The following is a 15,061-nucleotide window of genomic DNA, read 5'->3' as shown; positions in this document are numbered from 1 at the left end:
GACAATTAGAAGGTTCTGGTCAGAGTCAATACCATAGGTTAAAAGGGTCACTCAAGGAATACAACAGACATTAGGAATGATGGAGCAGGTAATGGTCAGATTAACCAGGAAATTAAAACCCCAATGCAGAGAAAAGGAAATGAAAATGGATGTCAGGTAGTGGTGTACTGCTAAATCTTTAACCACTGACTTTATATAGGAACAAAACAACCTTGATTTGTAGTCTTTGCTGATTTCCATGGTGTAAATCTTCCTACAACAGCTGTGTCCTAGTTACCAACACAATATCACTGAGCAAAGAGTTGGGAAGCAATGTACAGTCAGGTCGAATAACCTTGTACAAACTGAATCCAGCCATATTACTGGCAATAATCTGGGTACCAGTCCTCTGTCTGCTACTACCTAGTTATCTTATTGTACTAAATAACTTAACCTTGTTAAGTTGCAATTTCCTCCTCTGTAGTAGTAAAATATTAACCTCAGAAGATCACAGAAAGAATAAAATGAAACTAGTTTATTTCCATCTAAGATCTCCAGCTTTGACCATCTATGGTTCTGTGATGCAGTTGGCCACATTGGTGAATTTTGCCTTTCCCATCTCACACTGAGTCTTATAAACAGGCAAAATACAAGAGAATCCTAGAGGACACTGCTCTAGAATGTGGTAATCAGAGCAGAAACCACATTTATAACATCTCAGAGATGAGGTACAAGGCAATAACCACTCCAGATTTTTCTATACAGAAGAGATTCCTGGATATGAATCTATTTTAAAAGTGGAGCTAGAGAATCTACACACTTCTATTATTTTAATGGTATATTTATTTGAGATGACTTAGAAGTGCACATGATGCCTAAGACCAATGCAGTACACATGTGCCCTCTCTTCCTATGCTGCATCAGAATCTGTCTGCAAATACATAGTGAAACTAGGATCTGTTCATATTTTCATGTCTGGAAAATCTAAAGGAACTCACTCAGTGCTAACTTTCTTTGAGTGCTACATTTATGTCACTTCTATTGAGACATAAGTTGCCTTTAAGGCCCTCTTCACCATGCCTCTGAATTGGACAGACAAGTGCTCATCCCACCCCCTGAGTCAATTATTTGGTGACACCACTAGCTCAGAATGCATATTTGGGACCCTACCTTTTGGGTAAATGTAATCAGGAGTAAATAAACCAGGGGGGTCAGAGGAATAAAAATTAAATGGAAGCTCAGCCCCTGCTGATTCCCAGGGCTTCACACTAATAGACCAGATGAAAAGAAATTCTAGCCTTGATGTGCTATTGAAGCTGATGGAAGAGAAAACTGTAACCAAGCCAATCAAAAAAAGTCCAAGTGTAAAGGGGTTTAGTAAGGTATAAGAGACATAATACCTTGTGCTTCCGGAGGCTGCCAGGACTGGTAGGTGTAGAGATGGGAGACTGCTTAGACTTGGGGGTAGAGAGCTGGCTGCTGGAGGTTCCATTTGCTAGCCCAAGGCAAGAGAAAAGGAATGAATAAAAATCAACAGCATACAAAGGAACACGTTATCCTTCCCCTCTGCAGACACTAAGGACATTCAAACAAGGCACACACACAAACAAGTTATTTGATGAGTAGGACAAAGGTGAAAAGAAACACATTCCTCAGAAAGACAAGAAGTGCAGTCCTCACGTTAATCAGATCCCTGAGCACTGCAAGGCAGCAATCCTCCCACCCTTTCCCTTGAGTGCTTCCAATTACAGGGTCTGGTTCTTTTCAAACCTTTTTCATATTCATTACCAAGTTTGACCCTAACAACATTTCTGTGAGGTAGTCTGGAAACATTATTTTGCTTCAATTTTGTAAGTGATAAAAAAGTGAGTCACAAAGGAATTTTGTGCCTTAGCTTAAAGGAGAGGAAATATGGGTGGTTCGAACCAGGGCACATCCCTTTTGGTAGCAGATGATGTGGTGGGTTCAGGATAGCCCCATTGTCAATCTCTCTCCACTCTCTCTTTTCCTGCTCAACCTACCCTCTCCCCTCCCCACACACTGTCTCTTCCCTACCTCATCCTGAGCAAAAAGAACAAAAGGAAAGAAAGAGAAAAAGGGACTAGTCAGGAAGAAGAATTAAAAAGTGGAGGAGAAACACAGAATGAAGCATAAAAAGGGCTCATACAGCAAAATGGGTGGAGGAAAGAATAAAAAAGCATGGGAGAAAGAGATAAGGAATGGAGGAGAGGGGAAATAGGGTAGAGATTTGGAGAAGAGAAGAATGGGGAATTTGAAATAGAGACAGAAATAGAGAAAGGCAGACAATGGTGGCCAAAGTCAGAGTGCACCCCAATCTGTCTCTAGTCAATAAAATGCTAAAATTGAGATTATTTAGTATTTAAAATCTTCATATTCCATTGTGTTTGCAATTGTTTTATATTCCTTTGCTAATAAGCTTTTCAAATATCCAATCAAGTAAAAAGAAATGTAGTGCATTGAGCAGAACAATTAAACAGCTTTCAAAGTGGATTCCTATTCAGATAGCTCATGCTATGGTATGTTTTTTTTAAAAAAAAAATTAAGTACTATGTTATTAATCAGAGATATTCTGAAATGTTCTTTACAAATATAAAGGCAAATATTCCAATGGTGTGAGGGTGGAATAAGAGGGATGGAGGAGGAGAGAAAGAAAGAAGAAGGGAAGGCAGGAATGGGGGAAGGGAGGGAGGGAGAGAGAGAGAGAGAGAGAAGAGAAAATAAAAAAATCCAACAAGTTAAGCAGGATAATGGCCTGAGAGTGTTGCTATTAGTCCCACAGGTAAAGCATAAACTGTTGTATCATAAACAGTTCCTAAGGATATACTTCCTCTGCACCACTTATGGTAATGCTTCCCTAGATTCTGCAACCTGAATACCAACTATAGAAAGGAAATAGACATCACTGTGGTGGTTGCTGCATTTGTCCAAGTGCAAGTGGGCTGAAAAGTAGGGACTTAGACATCCACTATCTGGCTTTGCCTGTGTATTCACTCATCTCTCACCCACTCGTTGAGAGACCTTTATCCCTGTCTGAGCTTCCTGGAAATAATTCATTCATTTAGCCAGTGGTTACAGGGTACTTTCTCTAAGCCAGACCAAGCACTATACATTGGGGTTTCAGAGATGAGTAAGTCATTTCCTGTGTGGACACAGGGAAGAATACAGCAGGCTAAGTGCTATGACAAAGCCATGTAAGGGGTATTATTGGAGCCCAGAGGAGAGACTTTGAAATCAGGGGACTGGGAGGCAAACAAGAGGAGGCAACACCAGAAAAAGTCTTGAAAATTACTCTGAAATACACAAATTTATAGAGACAGAAAGTAGATTAATGGTTGTCAGGGGCTGGCTAGGATGGGTGGGGGAAGGAGGAGCAGGGGGGAAATAGAGAGTGTCTGCTAATAGGTGCAGTTTCTTTTAGGGGGATAAAGATTTTCTGACATTAAATAGTGGTTATTTTTGCACAACTCTGTGGTTGAATGAAAAACCATTGAATTGTACATTTTAAATGAGTGAATTGTTTGCTCTGTGATTGTATCTCGATAAAGTCATAAAAATGATGAATTGGAGCTAGTTAGAGAGGCTAAAAATGGTATTCTAGACTTTAGAATTGTACCAATAGGGCCAAAGACATGCAGGTGTGAAAGAATACAGAATGTTTACAGAAGAGCAAGTAGCTCAAAATGACTGAGTTATAGGGTGCCAGCAGTGAGTTCTAAGAAATAAGACTGGGAGGAGGATAAAGGCCAAAGCCTGGGGGCCTTTGTGATGTTTCATTTTTAGTTTGATTTGTAAAATAAATCTGGGAGTGATACCATCACATTTGCATTTTAAAACTATTACTCCAGTTGCTGTGGTAAGACTTGGATGGGGTGGGGTAGGGTAAGGAAAGGGTAGAAGCAGAAATGGGTTAGAAAACAATACAGTAGTCCAAGTGAGAGTCAATGATGGCTTAAATTAAAGCACCAGTGAGGTAGAAAAAGGACATGGTGGAAGATAGAGACAGATAAGCCAGGCAAGCTTACAATATTATGTTCACATACAATATAAGCCACCCAAAGAACATGACCCATGCCAAACAGCATGGAGACTGGGGGAGCTAAGCTTAGTCAGGGTACTAGGCTTTCTGGTGAATAAAGGAGGCACTTCAGTCATCATCCTCTATGAGATACGCCTAACATGGTCACCAGAATAACAAGTACAAAGATCTATTGAGGATATTTGATTCCCAAAATAATGTAAGTGCCAAGAGAGCAAAGGGTTTTCCCTATTTTGTTTAATGTTGCATCCCAGTTACTGGAATAATGCCTGGCACAGAGTAGATGCTCAATAAATATCTAATGAACCTTTTTTTCATTTTTTAAATTAAATTTATTGAGGTGATCTTGGTTAATAGGGTCATATAAGTTTCAAGTGTACATTTCTATGATTACATGATCTGTATATTGCATTGTGTGCCCACTTTCCAAAGTCAAATCATCTTCGGTCATCATATAGTTTTCCTCCTTTACCCTTTACTAACCTCTACCTTCTTCCCTTTGGTAATCACCATATTGTTGTTTGTGTCCATGAGTTTCATTTTTATATCCTACATATGAATGAAATCATATGATTCTGGGCTTTTTCTGACTACCTATTAGAATAATATTCTCAAGAAGCCACAGAGGGGCAAAGTACTCTCTGTGGAGCCTCAGAGGGGCAAAGTAATCAGTTACTCTTAGGGAAAAGGAAGGAGCTACTGGACTACCTACACTGCATGAGGACCTCCCCAGCAGAACCAGTCCCCTAGTATTTAAGAGGGAGAGCAATCTTGGAGATCTGAGTAGACATAATAAAAGTCTCCCCAATAAGCCCAAACATCAGCCAGGAAGTCTAACAGATGTAGGTATTCCTAGGTAAGTTCTGACATTTTGTTCCACATGATTGCTGTATCCTTTGGCAACAACAGATTCTAGTTTCCCAGCATTTGTCAGCCATGCTACAAAGTGAAAACTATATCTCCCCAACCCTTACATTCTTATCTAGCTGACAATGAGCTTACCAATCTTACCAAAATGTGGAAAATTATTAACCACAGTATATCTACATGTGAGTCATTTTCCACCTATTGGCCATAGAGCTGCACACACAGGTTCTTTTGCAACTTCTAATTATTTTTTTCAATATCTTCTGAAACTCTCTCACCCCAAAATTTTAGGGCTAATACATATTCCATCTATATGTTCATATATGTCTCCCTGCCACCACCAACCCAAGCTAGACAATTTTAAGCTATCTATAGAGGACTCCATTTTGTCATCAACACTCAACAAGCATTTTGGAAATCAGTTTTTAATCATTTAACTGCCACTCACTACATTGCTAAAAAATGCAGATACTTTCTCATATTTCCTGACGGAATGAAACCCAAACATGGACATTAGAGAAATGAGAAAATGTAGACATGCATCAGTTGAAGGAATGCTTACATTTACAAAATAGGTAAAATATATTCATATATGCATTTCTTCTATGGGTTTCGTGTGAAAAACCTGGGAGAATGCCATTTGATATAGATTCTGAAGCCAGTTCATATAAATGTCAAGTAAAAGGACTAGCAGGGAAAAAACAGAAATGTGGTCTGCAAAACTGTGCATGGTCCTAAATGGGCAAATCCAAATGAAGGCCTGTCACAGTTCATTTTGATAGTGGCTGAAAATAATACAACTGTATGATATCCCTCATTTTCTTTTATTATTTTTTATTAAAATCCTTCACTCTTGTCTCTGAGCTTCTATTTCTCAGCTGCAATTTGGAAATGCATTTGGGAAGTCTTTGCCCTCTTTTAATTGTCTCTCTCTCCTTAGAAGCACAGCATTGTTTCACTGTTGTCACCTTTTATTTACTCATAGTCCAAATTCTTTCACTCCTTTCTTCTCATTGTACTGTTAAATATTTCCCCTCTACAACAAGGTACTTTGTTAAAAAAAATTCCCCCTCTATAACATCAGGAACTTTTCAATATCCTAAGCCAGCGGTTCTCAATCTGTGGGTCGCGACCCCTTTGGCATGCGAATGACCCTTTCACAGGGGTCACCTAAGACCATCCTGCATATCAGATATTTACATTACAATTCATAACAGTAGCAACATTACAGTTATGAAGTAGCAACGAAAATAATTTTATGGTTAGGTCACAACATGAGGAACTGTATTTAAAGGGCCAGAAGGTTGAGAACCACTGTGACTTAAGCCATCTTATCAATCTTACCAATAAAAACCAGGGTAATCATTAATGATTATCTATAATATGAGTGTCTGTCTTTTTCTCTGTTTACCAGTTTTTATCTCTATTTTCTTCTCTCTCTCTCTCCACATTTAGTTGTTTTATTATTTTAGAAATGGTTCATTTTTAATTTTTAATATTTTTTTTATTTTTCAATTACAATTGACATACAATATTATATTACTTTCAGGTGTATAACATAGCAATTAGACATTTATATAACTTATGAAGTGATCGCTCCAATAAATCTAGCACCCACCTTACATAATAAACATTTATTACAATCTTACTGATTATATTCCCTATGTTGTACTTTATATCCCCATAACTATTCTGTAACTACCAGATTTGCACTTCTTAATCCCTTCACTTTTTTCACCTAGTTCCCCAACCTTCCTCCCATCTGGCAATCTTAAAATGTTCTCTGTATCTATGGGACTGTTTCTGTTCTGCTTGTTCATTTATTTTGTTTTATAGACTCCACATATAAGTGAAATCATCTGGCATTTGTCTTTTTTTGACTTATTTCACTTAACATAATACCATCTAGGCTTATCCATGTTACAGATGGCAAGATTTTATTATTTTTAATAACCATTTAATATCCCATTGTATATATGCACCACTTCTTTATCCATTCATTTCTTGATGGACACTTAGGTTGCTTCTATACCTTGGCTATCTATAATAATAAAAATGTAATATGCTAATTAGACTGGACAGCCAAATGACCTTCCAGACGTCCTTCCAGATGACCTTCCAGATGAAGCTAGGGGCCAGGGCCATAGTGTTTTGGGTTTCTTTAAATAAATACCCAGAAGTGGAATTGCTGAATCTACTTAGTCTCTTGTTATGGCATTTGTTTTAAAGTCTATTTTGTCTGGTATAAGTATTGCTACTCAGCCTTTTTGTTTGCTTGTCTACATTTTCATGAAATATCTTTTTCCATCCCTTTACTTTCATTCTATGTGTGTCTTCTGTCTGAAGTCAGACTCTTATAGACCATATATGTAAGGGTTCTGTTTTCTTGTACATTTCTTGTACATATGTGTTTTGACTGGAGCATTTAATCCTTTTGTATTTAAAGTACTTGTGGATAAAATGTAATTTATTACAATATTAATCATATTTTGACCTTTGTTTCTTTTTCTTCTTAAGGAAGACACTTTAACATTTCTTGTAATACTGGTTTTGTGGTGATTAACTGCTTTAACATTTTCTTATCTATGAAGCTCTTTATCTGACCTTCGATTCTAAATGATAGCTTTGCTGGGAAGAGTAATCTTGGTTGCAGATCCTTACTTTTCATCACTTTGAGTATTTCTTGCCACTCCCTTCTGGCCTGCAAAGTTTCTGTTGAGAAATCAGCTGACAGTATTATGGGATCTCTCTTGTAGGTAAGTAACTGATTTTCTCTTGCTGCTTTTAAGACTCTATCATTGCCTTTAATCATTTGGCATTTTAATTATCATGTGTCTTAGTGTGACCTCCTTGGGTGCATCTGTGCTTCCTGGACTTCAATGTCTATTTCCTATATCAGGTTAAAGAAATTTTCCATGATTATTTTTTTTTAAATAGGTTTTCAATTTCTGCTCTCTTTCTTCCTCATCTGGCACCTCCAAAATTCTAATGTTGGTATACTGTGAGGTTGGTCTGGAGGCTCCTTAAACTATCCTCATTTTTTAAATTCTTTTTTCATTTGGCTCTTTCTGCTTCCTTCTCTTCCCAATGCTGATTGTTTTCCTCTGCTTCATCTTATCTACTGGTGATTACCTGTAATGCATTCTTCATTTCAGTTGGTGTGTTCTTCATTTCTGACTAGTTCTTTTTTATGTTTTCTATCTCAATTTTTATGTTTCCTGCCTCTTTGTTGAAGTTCTCACTGAGATCATTGAGCATCCTTATAAGCAGTGTTTTGAATTTTGCATCTAGTAGATTCTTTGCCTTCACTTTGTTTAATTATTTTTCTGGAGTTTTATTCAGTTCTTTCATTTGGGACATGTTTCTTTGTCTCCTCATTTTGGCTGCCTCTCTTTGCATATTTCAATTAATTAGGTGGAGTTGCTACATCTTCCAGTCTTTATAGATTGGCCTTATGTAATAGTCCTATAGGGCTGAGCGTCCCCATTCACTCAATCTGGGTGCTTTAAGTACAACTCCTTGTGGTCTGTGTGCACCCTTCTGTTATAGTTTAGTCTTGACTGTTGTTGTCATATAAGTGGGAGATACTTAGTCACAGGCCCATCAGATTTGATAACTGGCTGCCCCACAGCAGAGGAGCTGTTATGCAGGGGCCCAACCCAGGCATTTGCCCTGATTGGGAATCAAACCTGTGACCTCTTGATTCCTGGGTTGACCCTCAACCACTGAGCCACAACAGCTGGGTTCATCATGGGTTGTTTATATCCTTAGTTATAGGACTTCTGTTCAGATACATTTCAGGTGGTTTTAAATGATAGTTGTTCTGAAGTTTTGTTGTGATTTTGATGTGATTGTGGGTGTGAGTACCATGTTTACCTATCTTCTGTCTTGACTGGAAGCCAGTCATATTCTTACTTTTGATGGGGAAACAAGCTTCTTCCAGTTTAAGGGGTAGCAAAGTCAGAATTTGAAGGCGGGTTTCTCTGAGTCCAACACCTATGTGTTTTTTGGGTTTGTTTTCAGGTTTTTTTTCTACATTACTCTTCCATTTTAAAATGAATTTCTTCTGGGACTCCTTCCTATGACAACTTTCTACTGGGGGTAAGAAAGGAGGGTGAAAAATTGTGACAGAGAAAAGAGGAACAGGAAAAGGTGAAAGTAGACACCATAACTTACACATATCATTTTGGCTTTTGTCCTGCTTGATTTAGTTGATGTTAGAAAGTGATCAGGAAGATCTGTGAGTCGCCAAAATGACTGGGGGCCATAAACAATACCATGAAACAATAGCAGACAGAGCAACCATCATGGCATGTAACTACCTTTATGCCAAAGATCTCTCTGGGAGGATGGTATCTGTGCCATGTCTGTCACTCCCCTGAGCTTGCACCCCTCAGCTATGCAGCACAGTTGCCAAGTTTGGCCTAGCACAGTCTTGATTCACTAGATTCTCTGAATGATTATGTATGCCCTTGACTCAGTGCTCATCTTTAAATTCTTGGCTCTGTCAGAATGTAACAGTAGAAGCATAGACAAAAGATAGATGGTAAAGTAACTGGTCTGATTTACCTAAATTTATAGGGATTTAAATGTATGGGTAAGATGGATTCCCAAAAGTGAGGAATAGGTGGGGGAAGTCAGTTTCCACATAACAAGGACAGAGTCCAGTTTATTACATGAGAGGCAAAGGACAAAGTGTAGTCACCAGCCTGGCAGAGTTGATACTGATTTTCTAGAGTCTCTAGTCTATGAATACCATTATCTGGAGGTTGGACTGATCCCTAGAAATTAAGATGAGCTTCGTACAAAGTGGATATAAGTAGCCTCAGGTGTGGTGATTAAAAAACTCTCTGGGCAACAAGTTAGAAAGGTCATTATACTTTCCGGCTTCATATTCACATGGCTAGAATGGCATAGGAAGGAAAGGGCCAGCTTGATATCTGCTTAACACCCAATTGTTGACTGGAAACCAAAGCGATTTAATGCCCATTCACTTAGCTCTGGCTTTCCCTCCCATTTTAATCCTAACACTTGAGCTCAACTCAAAATCAAGCACACTGGTTTTGGTTTTATGTCTGTTTTGAAATATTGCTCACTGAAAGCAAGTCCAGTCTACTAAGAAAAGCCATGAAAATAATTTCAGAGCTGTCTTAATCATTGCAGTTGTTTTTTAACAATTGTTTTCAAAAATTTACCACATATACAAGAACTAGTAGCCAGTATTACTGGTATCCATTTAATCATAAGGGTATAGATCGGCGGTTCTCAACCTTGGCTGCACATTAGAAACACCTGAGAATCTTTTTAAAATCCTGATTTCTGGGCCTCATCCTCTGGAAATTCTGTTTTTTTGTTATGGGGTGGGGCCACAACATTAGTAACAAAGAAACAGAATTTCCAGAGGATGAGGCCCAGAAATCAGGATTTTAAAAAGATTCCCAGGTCATTCTAATGTGAAGCCATGGTTGAGAACCACTGGTATAGAGGCTTAAAGAGAGTAGGGTTTGCTTAACTAGTATAAACCACTTCTTTTCAATGGATGGTGATTTGAGGGAGTTGCTCACAGATTCATTTCAAAATTCCCTTAAGGCAGTGGTTCTCAACCTTAGCTGCACATTAGAATCACCTGGGAATCTTTTTTTTAAATCCTGATTTCTGGGCCTCATCCTCCGAAAATTGTTTCTTTGTTACTAATGTTGTGGCCCCACCCCATAACAAAGAAACAGAATTTCCGGAGGATGAGGCCAGAAATCAGGATTTTAAAAAGATTCCCAGGTGATTCTAATGTGCATCCAAGGTTGAGAACCACTGCCTTAAGGTTAGTACCTCACATACCTCTCATTGTGACCTTTTAGTGATTGGTTCTCTGTCTTGTCTTCTCTAATTTCCTAATGCCTTTCAGAGGGAGATCTCAATACATAGTTCATCTACTTCCTCAGTTTTTCTCATATTGAGATGCTCTCAGTGTTCCTTCATTCCAGTAAAGATACCCTCCAGAGCCTTCAAACTACCAACATGCCTTCTTCTTTTTTTTTGTTTTTTTGTTTTTTGTTTTTTGTTTTTTGTTTGATGGAAGACCAACCAAGTAGAATCAAGGTGGTTTCAACTTATTTCAGAACAAGGCTGAGACAGAGCCTGTGGTTTTCACACATTCAATACAAAGAAGTGTTGAGCGTGATGTTTATATTGGTTTGGCTAATTGTTTCTGCTCAGTGGAAAAACTCCAAATATCCATAAATTAAGGAAGCAAGAATTGAGGGCACAGGGACAGTTCTTCACTAATTTGATCATATGGCTGGTTCTCAAGCCAAATTCAATCATAGCCTGTGAGATACTATAACTTGAATGTTAAATATATTCTCTACAGAATTTTGGAGAGCATAGAATGAGTTCTTTAAATAAGGGAGAAAAGTCGGAGTCTCCCCTGTTGCAAAACTAAGATATGTACCCATTCCAGCAATTTAACATATATCATTTTCCCTCAAGAAGAGAACCACTGTAAGAAGGCTGGGCAAAGTCCAGGATTGCTTTCTCACAACATCTTTCTGATAGGGGTAGGAAGGAGGGAGAAAAGTTGTTTTCTCAAAATAAATGCTCAAATTTATTTCCTTTTGAAGGTGGTTCTGCTGAGAACATGTTTCAGGTGAAGCAAGCCTGCTCACTACTAGTTTTATGGAGCAGGAACCAGAATGAACTGCACTGCTCTTAATTTGTGGAAAGATCACATGGTTTGGAATCAGTCAATATTTTAAATCCCAGCTTAACCATTTACTAGACGTGTGTCCTTGAGTATAACCTAACTCCTGAGAGTCTGTTTCCACATCTATAACATCTGAATAAAAAATAATGTGACCTCTATTATTGTTGTGGTTTTTTTTTAAGAATTACATGACTGACTGTAATGCTTGGCCAAGTGTATTAGTACAAAGGAAAGTTTCAATAATGACACCTTCAATTGATATTACTAAGGCAACGACTAGAAATGGAAGGAATTGAGTAACTGTACAAAATATCAGCACTGAGTTAGGAAATCCCCTTCCACAATGGAAGATATATCAACCTATACTGGCTGAAGACTAACTCATTAGCTAGCAGTCAGGCATTAGAGGACTGACATTTTTCTCAGTGAAGACTATTACTTCTGGTTTTTGCATTTTATTGCTGTCCTCCCTCAAACATAGCCCTTGGCCCTCTGTTTGTCTCTCTTTTTACTCTCAGCAATACCATGGTGGGAAAGGGTGTCAATAAGTGCAGTGTGGAACCATTGAAGATTTTGTAGCAGATAAGTAATACAATGGAAATGGAGTTTTAGGACAAGAAATGTGGCGGCACCAGAACAGATGTTTGAAACAGAGATACTACTTAGGAGTCTATGAAATAATCCACATATCAGATGATTAGGGAAAGGAAGGAACTTTTGTGTGAGTAATGTGGAGATGTTTCAAAGGTTCAACAACAACAATGGCAGCAGTATATGGTGGACATGAGTAATTAAAAAGGGGGAAGAATCAAAGGTGCTGGGCCTGGAGAATAGAATAGAATTGAATCTATTGTGAGACAGGGAGCTGAGGAGAAGAAATCTGTTTAATTTTAAGACACATTGTATTTGGCTCCTATAAGCAGGATTGTTGGCTAAGCATTAATAACAAAGATATCTAGAAGGAAATTAGGGGCCAGAGATGTAGGTTTAACAGCCAACTCCCTATGCCCTGATATGTTATATTCACACCAACTCTGTTCTATGTTCTGATTTCCCCACCATGCCTGAAATATTTACTTCCTTATAAATTGAAATATAATTCCCCAGAGTTCCAGTCAAGATGGGGGAGTATGTAAATGTTGTACTAGTCTCCTCCCACAACTACATCAAAATTACAACTAAGCTATACAACAACCATCATTCAATACCACCTGAAGTCTAGGTGAACAGAAATTCTACAACTAAGGGCACGCAGAAGAAGCCATGTGGAGACTGGTAGAAGAAGCAGAGATGCTGAACAGGCTGATCCTACACCCACATGTGGCAGTTAAAAATCAGGAGGGATATCTCTGCTGCAGAGGCCCCCTGAGAAGTGAGGGGTCCCAGGCCCACACCAGCTTTCCCAGCTCAGGATTCTAGAGCTGAGCTGGGAAGAGAAGTTCCCATAACTTATGGATGTAAAAACCATCAGAAATTGTGGCTGAATGAGATGCAGGGCTTCTGGAATCCCAGGTGTTCCTCTTAAAAGACACAGACCTACTGGGATTTACTTGCTCTGAGCTTCAGTGCTAGAATGACAGCTCAAAAGGCACCAGGGACATACAGGAAGGAACTAAATATCTGGTTGGATTCAGGGCGAGGGCCAGAGAGGCAGCTTTCTCCCAGACAGAAGTAGTGGCAGAAGCCATTGGTTTGTTTGTTTTGGTTTGGTTTTGGGTGTTTTTTGTTGTTGTTCTTTTGTTTTGTTTTGTTTTGTTTTTGTTTTTTGCTGAGCTCCCCAATCCCCTGCAAGTTCAGGCAGGCAACATATCTGAGTCTCCATAAACTTGGCTAACAGACTTCCTGGTGATTCCCTGAGAACTTGCCCTACCCACTGTGTGGATGCACCCAAGCTGCTGCTACTGGCTTTTCCATACAAATGGCCTATCTTGGCTCATGCTGTCGACTTTCCCAAAATCTCTCAGAGGTTCACAAACCCTGAACAAGCAGTGTCTGGACTCAGCATGACGGTACCTCTCCTAAGCAGCCCAAAGCTGGGCATTAAAGGCAGCTGGCCTCTCAATTCACAGGTTACCACTCCAAGGTACCTCCAAACCCAGCACAAGTGGCAACCATCTGCAGATCACTTTGTAGCTTATCTCAGGTGATCTCATTCAGGGCACTGGTAGTGACTGACTTTGGTCTGCACCTTCCAAGAGGCCCCAGACTGACATACCCACTGGTCAGCTTTAGACCACAACAGAGTACCACTCAACCATCTCCACAAATGTCGCACTCAAAGACCACCAGAGCCCTGCTAAAGTGAATCCTGCTCTGTAGGGTCAGCCTTTGCACATCAGCTTCTCCAGTATAGTCATGGCCAGTCCTCACATCAAATCAGCCTGAGGCTCAATCCTTCCCATTGATGTGCCAACAGCAATCAAGGCTCAACTACAACAGGAGGGTACAAACAATCCCAACAAAAGACACACCTGATGCACCCAGCAAAGGTGACCAATGAGGTTGTGCCATCGGGCCCCGCAGGATACCTACTACATAAGACCATTCTATTGAAACTTGGAGACAAAGAAGCTTTAATACATAAAACCAAGCACAGAAGAAGCCTAATTGAAAACCTAATTAAAGGCAGTCAAAATGAGGAGACAAAGACATGTCCCAAATAAAAGAACTAAACAAAACTACTGAAAAAGAACTAAATAAAATGGAGATAAGCAATCTACCAGATGCAGAGTTCAAAACAATGGTTATAAGGGTGCTAAATAATCTCAGTGAGAACTTCTATAAAGAGATAAGAAACAGAAAACATAAAATAGAACCAGTCAGAAATGAAGAATACAGGAACTAAAATGAAGAATGCATTACAAGTAATCACCAGTAGAGAAGATAAAACAGAGGATAAAATCAGCAATTTGGAAGAAAAGGAAGCAGAAAACAAACACCCAATCATAACAGCAAAAAGAAAAAAAAGAACCCCCTATGAATGAAGAAAGTTTAAGGGGCCTCTGGGACAACATCAAGAATATCAACATTTGCATCACAGGGGTACCAGAAAGAGAAGAGAGAGCACAAGGAATTGTAAACCTAATTAAAGAAATATTATGGAAAACTTTCTTAAACTGGCCAAGGAAATAGACATACAGGTTCAGGAAGTGAAAAGAGTCCCAAATATGATGAACCTAAAGAGGCATCATAAAAAAATACATCATAAAAAAAGATACATAAAATTCCAAAGGTTAAAAACAAAGAGAAAATATTAAAACCAGCAAAAGAAAAGCAGTTATTTACCTACAAGGGAGCTCCCATATTACAGCTGATTTCTCAAAAGAAACTTTTTGCAAGAGGGATTGTCAAGCAATATTCAAAGTGATGAAAATCAAGGACCTACAACCAAGATTACTCTACCCAGCAAAGCTATCATTTATAATGGAAGGAAAGGTAAAGAGCTTTCCAGACAAGAC

At 38.8% G+C, this 15,061-nt stretch overlaps 1 protein-coding gene across 1 annotated transcript in view; it reads right to left on the bottom strand.

The window, feature by feature from the left end:
* The window catches only part of DCX (doublecortin), a 152,056-nt gene that overhangs the window by 13,081 nt on the left and 123,914 nt on the right, over window positions 1-15,061 (bottom strand). Inside the window, exon 7 of the mRNA XM_006765152.2 lies at window positions 1,380-1,474. Coding sequence (XP_006765215.1) covers window positions 1,380-1,474 — 95 coding nt within the window. The remainder of the gene's footprint in view (window positions 1-1,379; window positions 1,475-15,061) is intronic.

Source organism: Myotis davidii, unplaced genomic scaffold, assembly GCF_000327345.1.
Source record: "Myotis davidii unplaced genomic scaffold, ASM32734v1 scaffold941, whole genome shotgun sequence".
Classification (NCBI taxonomy): Eukaryota; Metazoa; Chordata; class Mammalia; order Chiroptera; family Vespertilionidae; genus Myotis; species Myotis davidii.
Note: the sequence above shows the minus strand (reverse complement) of the source record. Positions and strands in the feature narration are given on the sequence as shown.